We start from the raw sequence: 12,411 nt of genomic DNA, 5'->3' as shown, positions 1-12,411 counted from the left end.
GCGTCCTGGGAGCTGCTCCCAGCCGGGCCCAGGTGCCTCTTGCGGGAGCTGGCGCTCACCCGGGCTTCCTATCCCCTGGACACCCCCCTCTCCCTCTCTCCCCCCCCTTTACCCCCCACCGCCCGTTCACTTGGGGGCCTTCCCTCCACCCTTTCAGCCCCCGCCCACTCTACGTGCTGTCCGTGCTGTTCCCGGGGCCCCGCGGGCGCCTTCGCTGGCGCCCGCGCCGAGTCTGGCCCTTGGGGACTGACTGGCCTGTGGCAGGACTCGCGCGTTGGAGAGAACAAGAGACAGACTTTAAAAACCACCCTCACACTGGGTCGTGTTTCGCAATTCTTTATGAAGCTGATTTTCCAGACCCTGGTCGATTTCATTTGCATTAATTTGAATTTCAACCTAACCTTCCAAATGAAAGCCCATTCATCTAAAGTCTATAATGGCTGATATTAAGTAAACTGCTTCACTTTGGACCCATGAGATGTACGCAATGACCCCCCCTCAAGGACACGAATACACGTCAGTGTCGCGTTAACTCTTTTCTCCATGATTTGGGTCAGAGAAAATGCCTAGAAAGAATCCATAAAACCCAACTCATTTCGAGCCCCATTACCACAAAAACCTTTGTAACAAAAGAGATTTTCTGTTAATTGATTCAAAGCTCAATGGCACATTCTTTGAGCAAAATTTTATACATACAACCTGAAGTTTCTTCAAATCAGATGGGATTAGCTGTGTCTTCTCATTAATGGAATTTCTCCCATTTGTATCAAAAGATTGCATGTGTATTGCTTTAGAATTTACACTCCATATTTTGGAAGCGGAGGTGAATAAAAGTCTGATAATGGTATTCGTGGGAGTTGACTTTACATCATTGATCACGGATTCACTCAAGTCTGAAGTGTTCACTTTGCCCTAAAAGCACTTTCTCAGCGGACACTTACCTGGGGGCAGTGGGCGGAGCAAACAGCACAGGGGCCAGGAGAGACCGAGCTTCCTGCTTTGGAGTGTGACAGCCTCTTCTTACAAGAGCACTGCAACAGACTGGTTCTTTCTAGGACTCAATCTTTGGCCAGGAAGAGTTTAAGATTCAATAGATGCATTTATTTAAAAATATAAATATGGAAAAATAAATAATTTAAAAGACTAGATTGAATGCCCCTAGATTTTCCCACATTCAAAGCCTAAATTTTTTTTTTTTTTTACGAGATGGATTAAGACACAAAGCAATAACTCTAAACCCTTTAAGAAAACAAGACATCCAGGCTGGTGGGGGCCGGCCCAGGCTGGCAAGGTGTGACATTCCAAGCTTCCAGCAGCTTCTCAGACCAGGAAACGCACCACTTAACTTTGATGCTGCTCGTAGCTGACGTTACCTAAGCAAATGGACCCAGGTGGACCGGGAGAGGAGAGGGAGGCGGTCTCGTGGGCCTGAACCGCCGGCCGGCCGTCCTCATCCCAGCCTCAGCTCGGTCCTAGCGCGTGCCGTGGGAACAGAGGCCCAGGGTCACCGGACGCCCGGCGGCGTGCCTGGCGCTCAGACAACGAAGGGCAGCTCTTGGTTTGGGTTTGAGGGGCTGCTGGGAGGCTGCAGATCCGGACGTGCAGACATAATAAAAGAGGTCAGGGTGCCTGGCCCGCACGCGAGCTCTGCCACTGGCTTCAGGGCACGCGAGCTGCTCACAGCCAGCCCGGCGCCCACCGACGAGGGCTGCGGTGTGGGGAGGCCACCCTGAGAGAGGGAAGCGCCGTGGGGGCGTGCGGTTCTGTCCCAGCAGCGGGCGCCGGACCTGGGGCCTCCCGTTGGGCTCTCGCGGAGGAGGGGGCAGCCCCCAGCAGCGGTTCATCAGCGTCCCGGACGGCAGCCTCCTCCGTCTTCCCGGGTTCCGGGGTCAGATACTCTCCCGGGTTGCAGGTGACCAGTCCTCCTTCGGCAAATTTCCTCAAGAGACGGTACAGATGGCGCTGGAGTGCTGGCTCTTCAGCGCCTGCTGTCTCTGGATCTCTCTGGAAATCCGTCTCTTAATTCCTATCAGGTACAGTTCTCGGTCAAACTTGCCGGCGGCTAGCGGGATGCTGGAGGAAAGAGCCATCAGGAGGGCACTGTCCTCCTGGCCTCTGTGCTCGGGCGTTTGCTGCAGGCCGCACGTGGAGGGTGGGGATGGCCGAGGCCTGGGTCCCCGCGGCTGCCCCGACTGGCGGCACAGCCGCAGCACAGCGCCATGAGCCAGCGGGACGCTCCCTCCCGCCTGTGCCAGGCCTGCCTCGCGGCAGCTCTAGGACAACCCCAGCTGCCACTGGCTGTTCCAGGGGTCCGGGTGAGGTCCCCACCCTCTGGCATGTCGCTCGCCTGACACCTGCTTCAGACAACCTACGCCAGCCATCTCCACACGGGGCGGCTGGAACCCTGCTCCCCTCGGGGCATCAGGACACAGGAGACCAGGCCGTGCTCCCAGGAGGCCCCCCCCCGCGCCCCCACCAGGGCCCGGGAGTGAGGGGGGGGGTACTGACTTGTCTCTCCCTGGCCTCACTCTGACCCGGAACAGGCCGTACACGGGGCGGTGGTCAGACGTCCTGATCCCGGGGCAGGAGGAGTACTTGACGGGACAGATGTCGTCCCTGTGGCGGCTCCTGTACATGACGCGGTCCTGCGGGAAGGGTCCCAGGGGCCATCTGGCTGCCGGGCTGGACCGGCTTGCCTCTCGCGTCGGCTGCCCTTGAACGAGTCCCCGTGTCGAAGCCCCCCAGGAGGCCCGGCCCCCACGCTCCCCCAGCCCTGCGGGCGGCTCACCGTGTACGAAGGGGTCCTCTGCTTGGAGGTGGTATCATACGAGTCCTTCCCGACGTCGAACTTGTATGACGGCAGGAAGTGGATGTCCGGCTCCTGGAAGCCCTTGAAGATGGACCCTGGGACGGGCAGAGCCCCCACCTCAGAGCCGCGGCTCGGAGCCCAGGGTCACCCCTGCCCACCTGGGGTCCCTCCTGGCCGGGCGGCTGCTCTCCCCGCCTCACCTCTCTTCATCTCCCGGGTGAGCTGGTCGTGCTGCAGCAGGGCCTGCACGCTGGCGCCCGGGTCCTGCTTCAGGATGGCTTCCACAGCCGCCCGCCCGCCGCTCAGGCGGAAGTTGAAGTCTCCGAACCAGAAGACCCCGTCGAAGCGGGTGGTGACGTCCGCTGGGGCGTGAGCGGGTAGAAGAGGGCGTGAGCCCAGCGCTCCCCACGCTCCTCACCCCCACCACAGGGCCGGGGCTCCCTGGGAAGCGGGTGGCGGCCCACGACGCTCCTGGGGCTCAGGGCGGGGGGGAGCACGTCTACAGCTTTCTGGGTTCACGCGGTCACGGGTCACGACTCAGGGAGCAGGCGCCAGGCCTCGCTTCGGTCAGCAAGCGACTTTCCAGACTTCTCTGACCTTGATTCTCAAAAGCTCTGAACAGCCCGTCTCCACTAACCCTCCAGAGAACAAGGCAGAAGCCGCCTCGTCTTCGGGGGAAGGTAAAGCTGCTCACCGGCGTCGGAGCGGTAGGGGCTGGTGTCCGGCACATTCTTGGGCAGCGCCAGGCCCTGGACGGTCTTGCTGTAATCCACCAGCCGCTCGCCCACCTTCCCGTCTCCAGCTGCAAGGACAGCGCGGGGGGCCCTCTCCAGAGGCAGGTTTCTGAGCCCAGGGCTGGGCGCCTGGGGGTCCGTTGGGGGCAGATCCCCCCCAACCCCAGCAAGCTCTAATCACACAGCGTCTGCACCGTGACCCTCGCCACCAGGGGCTCTGGGGGTCCAGGGGCGAGGGACTTACAGGTGAAGTGGGACGTGATGAAGAGGAGGGAGGTGCCGAAAAAGGTGAAGCTGACGCCCAGGGCCCCCTTGGTTTTGATCTGCGACACGATGCGCGTGGTCACCGTGGAGCTCTCCACCTCTGCATGGAGGGAGCAGGGCTGACCGGGCCGGACGCAGCCCCGACGGCCCCACGCCGCCGCACCGCCTGCCCCCCACGCGCACGTCCGCCCCCGGGCCCCTACCTGAGCAGAACCAGATGAGGTCCCTGCGGATGAGCACGGACATGTAGAGCGCCCCGTGGGCCGCCGAGTACAGCATGACGTAGTGGGGGCCCAGCGTCTCCTGCAACCTCGTCTCCCACTCCCGCCTGCGGGGAGGGGCACGGTGGACACGCGGCACGAGGGCGCGCCCGGGGCCTCCCTGGGAGGCCCGCTTCCCCCTGCACCCCCGGTGACAGGCTGGGTCCCCGACCCCTGATAAGAGCCGGGGGGCAGGAGGGAGGCCACCTTCCCCGCAGGGCCTGGCGCAGTCGGGGCCCCTCCACTCCGGCCAGGCCTCGCGCTGCTGCCCGTGTGCTGCCGGGGCCCTGCCCCCGCCCCCCAGCAGGTAAACTGGCAACACAGCCCGGGCCGCAGGCAGACCCAGGAGAGGTGAGCGACGCCTTGCACGGGCTGGGCTGGAGCCCGCGGGACCGCACTGCGCCATGCCCCTGCCCCCGCTATCTCTTGGAGCAGCTCTTTATTTACAAGAAGATGGACCTCATTCCTTCTACATTCTGCGAGTCCCCGTTGGAGAAGAAAACGATCCCGGTTCAGTCCAGGCTCGGCCATGGCCCACGTCTCACCCCACACGGGGGTCTCGGGCCACAGCAGCTTCAGCCCCAAAGGCCCGCCTGGCGCCACCGTTCACAGGGACCCGGGTGCACCGGCCCGGCGGAGACGTGGGGCGGGGCGGCGGCAGTGGCGGGAGAGGGGCGCGCAGCCCTACCTGTCGGAGCAGCCCTCCTGGACCCCGACGACGTACAGGTCCTGAGCGAAGTCAGCCTCGGCCGGCAGCAGGAGCTCGTCCAGGTTCGGGGGCAGCTCCTGTGGAAAAGCGGCGCCTGGCAGAGGCCGAAGGGGCCCAGCGCGGGGGCTCCTGCTGCCTGGGGACCCAGGGCCGCTCCCGAGGCCACGCATGGGGAGCCCCTGGCCCAGGCAGGTCGCCCGCTCCTTCCCCGAGCCTGGCCTCGCCAAGCCTGCACCACCCCCTTGGCCGCGCTCTTCCCTCGCTGGGCACCCACGGGCCTGGCCATCCCCCAAGTGCACCCCTGATGTGCGGGAGGGGGGGGGAGACGCCCCCTCCCCTGCACCTCTGCCCTCACTGCAGCCCCGGGGAGGGAAGCGGGCGCCCGGTCGGTGATCTTCACCCCCCGACCTGCTGCCGGCCTTGGCCCTCTGGGCCCTGGTGTGGGCCACGCCGTGGATGCGCTGGTGGCTCCCCGAGGGTGGCAGAGGCACCAGCCCGGGCACCTGCCTTCACTTCCGCTCAGGTCGCTGTTTCGTGGGGCCCCGTCCGACCCAGCCCTGCCCTGTTCTCTCCCCACGCCCGTCACCCCGATGTCAGCCCAGGACACGGCCACTTCGGTTCTCTGGGCAGTAAGCACACGGGCACACGCGGACGACAGGAGGCGCTCAGGAAACGGCCCGAGACCCCACTGGTGGCAACAGTGCCAGGTCACCCGCAGTCTAGAAGCCCATGGCTGGCCCCAGAATCGGAGCACCCCACGTGCAGGATGGAGCCCCCTAACTGTGGGAAGGGACCCCCAGGAGACACGGGGTGGCTGGAGAGAAAGCCGTCCAGCGGGCTTCCCCAGAAATCAGTGTGCAGACCCCCAGCCTGCCCGGCTTCAGTCGCCCCGGCGGTCAGATGCTCGTCCCATTGGCACAGATGTCCTGAGCTCCAAGCGCCCCGGCTTGCAGGCGGGATGGAGGAGCCCCTGACCGCATGGGACACACAGCGGGAAACAGACTCGGGTTCTGGTGTGGACGCCAGTCCAAGGTGCGCAGCGGCGGACTCACGTCCCCACACGTTTGCCGGGACCCACAGGGCGCACCCAGGAGTGGCCCAGGGCAACCCTAACGGCCTGGCCCTGTGCTGGGCATCGCCACGGGGAGGCTGTGCGTGGGGGAGAGGGGGCTCTCGGGGAATCTCTGCCCCTTCCTCCCAAATGTGCTGGGAGCCTAGAACTACTCTAAAAAAATACTTACGGTGTGTCTGCAAAAAGAAGCATTAATGCCCCACCAGGCGGTGGAGAGGTGGGCGAGAGGGTGTGACGGACAGGAGGCTCCTCCGGGGGACAGGGAGGCTGGGGGGGCCCCAGGAAGAACCTGGCGGGAACCCAGTGCCGTCCTGAGTGGGGGTGGGCAGCCCGCTTACCTTCTGTCCCTGCATGTTCCACGTGGCCACGAAGAGGGCCATGTTCCGGTCTGGGAAGTAGCGGGCCAGCTCATCTGCCCCCATCAGGGCCCCGCTCGCCAGGAGACTCCCCTCCAGGTAGCTCCTGCGGACACGGGACAGACTGAACCGGGGCCGGGGGGTGGGGGGTCGCAGCACATGGGCCCAGGGAGGGGCCGGGAGCAGGACACACCTCCCAGGGGTCGGGAGCTCCTCCCCCAGAGCTGGGATTCCCTCAGGACCCCGTGGTCGGCACAGAGCACAGTGCCGAGGTCCCCTGCTCTCTAGGGAAACCCGCTGTGTTCGCAGCGCTACAAACACCGCAGGCTTTCGGCTTTCCTCCGTCGCCTCCCGAGAGGAAGGGACGTAAAGGTGACATTGGGCGCTTTTTTGTGGAACCGCTAAGGGCAAAGCCCCGGAAGGGCAGCAGAGGTCGAGGTGGGCTTCTGCACGGTAAGCAGACCTGGGGGGGGACGTGCGCCCTTGTCCGGGGCTCTGGCCTTTGCCTCACCGTCCAGCGCTGGGAGCTCGTAAAGGCTGCCCGTGACACACCTGTCCTCACAGGACCCGACAGTTCAATCCACTGCGAGATTCTCATAGAATAACGCAGGCAAATGGTGCAAAGTCTCGAACAGCGTCGCAGAGGCCCTAACACAGCACAGCTAAGCCCCAGCTCTGGTCCTGCCCTCGTGCAGGGGGCTGCGTCTGACACCCGCTCCTTCCGTGAGCGCCGTGCAGGACTTAGGCTTCGAGGCCATCGGTCTGTCACCGCTTAACCCCTGAAAGCAGCCTCGGCCGATGCCCATGTGCCAACGAGACTGCATTTAAGGACACCAAAACCTGAGTTTCATGTAATTTCCGCATGTCATGAAAGAATGTTAGTACGGCCTTGGGTTTTTTTTTCAACCACGTGAAAACCGTTCCTGGAGGCCCTGTGATAGGACCGTGTCTGGTCAGGTTCCCAAGGAGGGAGGGGAACCCATGGGCTCAATCCAAGTTCAAATGTCTCACTTGCTGTTTTCATTCCAACTTGCTAAGAAGTCCCTACACCTTAGCTTGCAAACAGGCACCAATCCCTTTGAAGGAGATGAGATCAGGATCCAGTCCTTACAAACTCGCATGAGCAACTCTTAAACCCTGACCAAGCTTTGTAGGACATGAATTCAAGTACGTCAGGAGGGAGGAACCTCCTTGAGGTCACCCCACCGTACTGAGGCTCCTAGCCGGCTGCCCGCAGGCCTGTCTTCTCCAGACCAGCCCCGTCCGCAGCGTAACCAGAAAGCAGCCCCTCCACGGCCACAGTCTGCGTCCCTTTCCTCAGTCCTCGGCCCTGACCCGGGCCAGATCCAGACTGTCTGCGTGCAGCCCGCAAGCTAAGAATCGCTCCTACGCTTTTATTTAATTTGTAAATGCTTATTTATTTATTTATTTTGGCTGCACCGGGTCTTAGTCGCAGCACACGGGATCTTCGCTGGGGCACGTAGGATCTTTTAGGTGTGGTGTTCGGACTTCTTAGTGGCGGCACGCGGGACACAGTTCCCCGACCAGGGATCAAACCCGGGCCCCCTGCATTGGGAGCGTGGCGTCTTACCCACTAGACCATCAGGGAGGTCCCCTACGCTTTTAAATGGCTGGGAAAAACCAGTAGTCCGTGGCATGGGAAAGTGCCCTGGGATTCACCCTTTGGCCTCCCTGAACGAGCCGCGCTGTTGGTGCCAGGCCTGGGCTGCCCTCCCACCCCCCACGGCAGAGGCGAGCACTGCCACAGAGACCACACGGCTCCCACGGTTGAAACAGTCCCTACCCAGCCCGCCGACCCGTGTCCTAGGACACATGGAGGGTCTGGAGGTGGGGAGCCCATCAACCCACTGTCGGCTGCTTGTGTGAGAGCAAAGCTGGGCATCCGATTTTGAGATGTGCTTCTCATTTATGTATAACAGGCGAGTCTACATAAATTGCATAAAATTTAAACAGAGAAATCATACTTTTTTTTTGGCTGCTCGGCCTGCGGGATCTTAGTTCTTGGGGCCATGGAAGTGAGAGCGCCGAGTCCTAACCACTGGGCAACCCGGGAATTCCCTGTGAAATCATACTTTAAACGCACGAAGAGATCTCGCTCTTTACGAGAAACATGCTGAATTAGTTTAACAAAGGAACCCGTTTTGCCCTGAAACAGTGCCCGGCGCTGATGGAGGGTGCAGGAGGGAGGCTGGCGGCCAGAACCACCTGCCTGGCTTTCACTGCTGGGCTCACCAAGGGCGGGCGTGGGTGAGGACTACCTTCCATCTGCCCCCGACCCCAGAATCTGCGAATGTGACCTTATTTAGAAGAAGGATCTTTGCAGACAGATGTAATTAGTTAAGGATCCTGAGATGAGGTCCTCCTGGATGAGGGTGGCCCTAAATCCAATGACCGCTGTCGTTATAGAAGAGGAGCGACAGACACAGAGGAGAAGCCGCGTGAAGACGGAGCAGAGACTGGGGTGAGGCGGCCACAAGCCGGGGACACCTGGGCCCCCAGCAGCTGGAAGAGGCAGGAAGGACCCTCCCTGGAGGCTCGGGAGGGAGCGCGGCCCTGCCGCACCTGGATTTCTGAATTCTGGCCTCAGAACGGGGACGGAGTAACTCCTGTTTTAAGGCTCTCAGTCTGCGGCACTTTGTTGCGGCCGCCCCAGGACACCAGCACAGGGACCACCTCACTCTTCCCCTCCCCGGGCCCACGTCCACAAGGGTTGGCGCAGGCCTGGTCTGGATGGGAGGTTGCGGCGGGGGGCGGTGGTGACAGAGCTCCCCCCGCCCCCCGGGGCCTCGGGCGCCCCGGCAGGGAGTGGGTGGTGTGGGGCCCCCAAGTCAGGGCCGTGGCCCGACGTGCGCTTCAAACAACCTGCCCAGCCCCGGCCGATGCGGCAGGGGCCGTGAGAGCCAGCGGTCAGCGGCCAGGCCCAGCACGGACAGGACCGGGGGTCGGGGAGAGCACAGGATGGCCTTCCGAGTCACAGCGTGGGCACCGCAGTGTGGCCCGACACCAGGGTCCCAGAGACGACGGGTCAGGAGAGAGCTGGTAGGCGTGACTGGGTTGGGCTCAGAAGCGCCTGGGACCCCGGTCCTGGTGAACCCTCATGGTGCCGGCTCGGGAGAGGTGGGCAGAGGTGCGAGATGGGAACCGAGCGGAAGGGTGGCGCCCACCTCCCCTTCAAACTATAAAGAAGTCAAGACGGACTAATTACTCAAGCCCCCTGAGGCCCGGAAGCCCGGCGTCCTCCGAGATGCGAGACCCCTCTCCCTGCCCATGGGGTCGGGGCGGGGGTGGGGGTTGCTGGGCAGCCCTCGGCAGACCGAGCCCCGAACGCTGAGAAATCCTGGGGCGCTCCTGAGAGCAGAGTGCGTGAGTCGGGCTCTGCCTGCGCCCCTCCCCGCCAGAGGTGGGCCCCGGGGACCCTCCCCTTGCGGCAGCCCAGCCGCAGTCACTGGGGCCCCCACCCCTGTCCAGCTCTCCATCCTGGAAAAGTGCCAGCACGTGCACAGGGCACAGCTGGCTGAACGCTGGTCCTGATCAAAGCGGCTATGTGGACGCGGGTCCCCCGACCCACCCCGGAGTCCTGGGCCGACCTGCACACGTGGACGAGGGCTGTCCCCGACGGAGCAAGAAATGGGGAGGAAAACAGGGCTGCCCAGTGCGCAGTGGGATGTGCATACCCCACCATCTGCTTCACAGAGCCCGTGGGGCTGAGACGCAAAGGAAAAGCTGGGGAGGGCCTCGGAGATGGGGGTCGGTGGAGGGAGACCCGCTGCAGCACCTCACGCGCTTTCAGGGGAGGCTTCCCGTGGTTCTCACGGGCCTTCTGAAGGCTAACGGAGGCCACGGACGCAGGCCACGATGCCGCCCGCCCCCGAGGCCCTACCTGCTGCGGACGTCCTTGGTGCGGATGGGCACTAGGAGGCTGAAGGCGGACCTGGCCGAGTGCAGGGAGCAGTCGTCACAGGCCAGAGGGCTCGGGGGCCGGCCGGGGCCCAGGCTGCTGGGGGCCCGGAACAGCCTGACCTGCCGCCGCGCCTGGAAGTCTGCGTGGTCCCGGTCCACCTTGTTTGCTGTCCGCAGGGCCTCGGAGGCGACGTTCCACTCCATGGCGGGCAGCGGGCGCGGGGGAAGCAGGCTGGCCAGCCGGGGGGTGCTCCCGGCCGAGGCCCCATCCCGGTGCAGGAGGTCCAGGGAAGTGCTGATCATTCCGGAAAGACAGTTACCCCGCGAGGAGGGGCCTCCGCTGCCCAGGGCCCGGCGGGTTGTGGGGATCTCCTGCAGGGAGGTGCTCAGGCAGGGCGGGGAGCCACTGCGGGCGGCGGTCCCGGGGGCCTCGTCCTGCAGGGAGGCACCGGAGGGGCTGGCCCCATTCCTCGCGGCCAGGTCCTCACGGCTGGTTCGAAAACGCCTCTTCCTCCAGCCCTTCTCATCCAGGGACAATGCTCGCTCCAGCCTGGGCCTCGGCGGCGGCGGCTTCGGGCTGAAGGGTCTCCCCCTGGCCTGTGGGTCCTCGTTGCTGACTTGCGCTGGGGTGTCCAGAGGGAGCACGGGGCTCTTCTTGGGTCCCCGGCGGTCGTCAGCGGCCGGGGACCCCGGGCGGGCGGCAAGGTCTTCGTCAGTGTTTGGAAGCTGCCCCTTGAGCATTCTGACTTCAGGCTGCAGGTGCCCCTGGGCGGTGGGCTGCCGGGCGGCCTCCGAGTGCCCCAGGCTCGCCAACTTGGACGGCACAGTCCAGGGGCCGGCCCTCACACCCGGGGGCAGCCTGGCCGAGCCGGGAGACAGCTCCCTCCTGGGGCTGCTGGCGACGTCCAGCGTCAGGGATGCATGGTCAGCCGTCGCTGGGCGAGCTGCGGAGGAGAGAAAGGGCAGCAGCTCCCCCTCGGGCTGGGGTGGTCCAGCTGGAGCAGAGCCAGCTGCTGCATGGCTGGGAGCCCTGACGGTCTGGAGTCCTCGACAAGTACCTAAGGGAAAACCACGCCATTAGCCTTCCACGACCGGGGCCCCGATGCCATTTAATGATCCTGGAGGACAGCTGTGGTGCCGGGTGACAGAGCGGACAGGTCAGCAGCAGTCCAGCAAGAACAAGCACGTAGGCATCCGGGCCGCCGCCCCCTCCCGGGAGCCGGGTGAAGGCCCAGCATCTTAGGAAGGAGAGAAGCCACCCTCCTGACAGGGTTGCTCCTCACGTGGGGAGCCAGGGGCGCGACCCACTGAGAATTCCCGCCCCCAAGGTGTAGGCACGGCCTTGGCAGGGGTCCCGGCCCGCGCCCCTTCCCCCGGGAGCCCGGCGGCCCGGCCTCGCTCACCTGAGAGCCCACCACCATCGCTCGGCCCGCAGACGCCGCCCAGAGAGCGGGCGACCCTGAGCGGGTCTGCGGCCCGGGCGGCAAAGGCCCCTGACTCAGGACTGCGACTCGGGCCGGCCGGCTGCGCGCTCCCCACGGCAACGACCGCCGCGGAGCCGCGGGGCTGGGGGTGGGGAAGGGGGACGAGAGCCGCGCCCGGGACCCCCGCGCCCCGCCCCACGCCGGGAATCCCGCAACCCGAAGCCGCGCCAGGGATTCCCCCGCGCCCCGACTCCAACCCAGGGTCGCCCCGCCCAGTCCTCGAGCCCCGCCCAAGGCCTCCGCGCCCCCGCCCAGGGGTCACTCCGTTCTGAGGACCCCTGGGCCCCGAGCCCCCGCCCCGCACCTCCTCCAGGACTGCCGCCCCGCACCCCGCACCCCTCCCGGAGGTCTCCTCCCTCCCGCACCCCCGCCCGGGGTCACTGAGCCCCGCGCCCCCACCTCGGGGCGCCGCCTGCTCCCCAGCCCCGCGGGCTTCGGCGGCCGCTCCCCGGCAACCGGCGGGCAGGGCGGCCCCGGCCCCGGCGCCCGCAGCGGCCACTGGCGGCCGGAGGACCCAGCGGCGCCAAGCGAGGCGGGAGGGCGCCCTCTGGTGGGCGCCAGGAGCACCGCGGCTCCCTTCCCCGCGTCCGCCCCGCTCCCCGGTCCCCTGCCCGTCTTCCCCGCGCCCGGAAGCCCCTGCTCTCCTCTCCGTCTAGTGGGGACCTTCCCTGCAGAGGGGATCCTAGGAGGCAGAGCGTTGCCCTGGGCCCTCATTGTCACTGCCATCAGGATGGGTCTTCCCATCAGACCCGCCCGCCGCCCATCAGAGAGGAGCCCCTAACGGGCGAGTCTGGCAGAAGAC

General features: G+C 64.9%; 1 protein-coding gene across 4 annotated transcripts; it reads right to left on the bottom strand.

Annotated features, from left to right (window-relative positions):
• Positions 1–1,079: 1,079 nt before the first annotated feature.
• INPP5E (inositol polyphosphate-5-phosphatase E) lies at positions 1,080–12,084 on the bottom strand. 4 transcript variants are annotated; one of them, XM_068553229.1, is made up of 11 exons: positions 11,529–11,679; positions 10,106–11,183; positions 6,187–6,310; positions 4,756–4,853; positions 4,011–4,135; positions 3,788–3,907; positions 3,504–3,611; positions 3,010–3,171; positions 2,789–2,904; positions 2,509–2,645; positions 1,080–2,073 (listed from the first exon to the last, which is right to left on the bottom strand). In XM_068553229.1, exons 2-11 carry the CDS (start codon positions 10,864–10,866, stop codon positions 1,941–1,943), a joined length of 1,884 nt encoding a protein of 627 aa, XP_068409330.1. In that variant the 5' UTR covers positions 10,867–11,183; positions 11,529–11,679; the 3' UTR covers positions 1,080–1,940. The 4 variants fall into 4 exon arrangements, with proteins under 4 accessions (XP_068409330.1, XP_068409331.1, XP_068409328.1 ...); XM_068553230.1 differs by lacking the exon at positions 11,529–11,679 and having other exon boundaries at positions 1,948–2,026; positions 10,106–10,961; XM_068553227.1 differs by lacking the exon at positions 11,529–11,679 and adding an exon at positions 12,009–12,084 and having other exon boundaries at positions 1,980–2,645.
• Between the last annotated feature and the right edge of the window lie 327 nt (positions 12,085–12,411).

Source organism: Eschrichtius robustus, chromosome 10 (genome assembly GCF_028021215.1).
Source record: "Eschrichtius robustus isolate mEscRob2 chromosome 10, mEscRob2.pri, whole genome shotgun sequence".
NCBI classification, from domain to species: Eukaryota; Metazoa; Chordata; class Mammalia; order Artiodactyla; family Eschrichtiidae; genus Eschrichtius; species Eschrichtius robustus.
Note: the sequence above shows the minus strand (reverse complement) of the source record. Positions and strands in the feature narration are given on the sequence as shown.

What these genes read in the sequence shown, in the direction of transcription:
- INPP5E (XM_068553227.1), bottom strand. Translation starts at nt 10,866, where the DNA reads ATGCTCAAGGGGCAGCTTCCAAACACTGACGAAGACCTTGCCGCCCGC. An exon ending in CAGGAGGGCTGCTCCGACAG is followed by an intron (nt 4,136 to 4,755) that starts GTAGGGCTGCGC and finishes CCCTCCCCGCAG; the next exon opens with GCGGGAGTGGGAGACGAGGT. An exon ending in AGAGGACCCCTTCGTACACG is followed by an intron (nt 2,646 to 2,788) that starts GTGAGCCGCCCG and finishes CCCTTCCCGCAG; the next exon opens with GACCGCGTCATGTACAGGAG.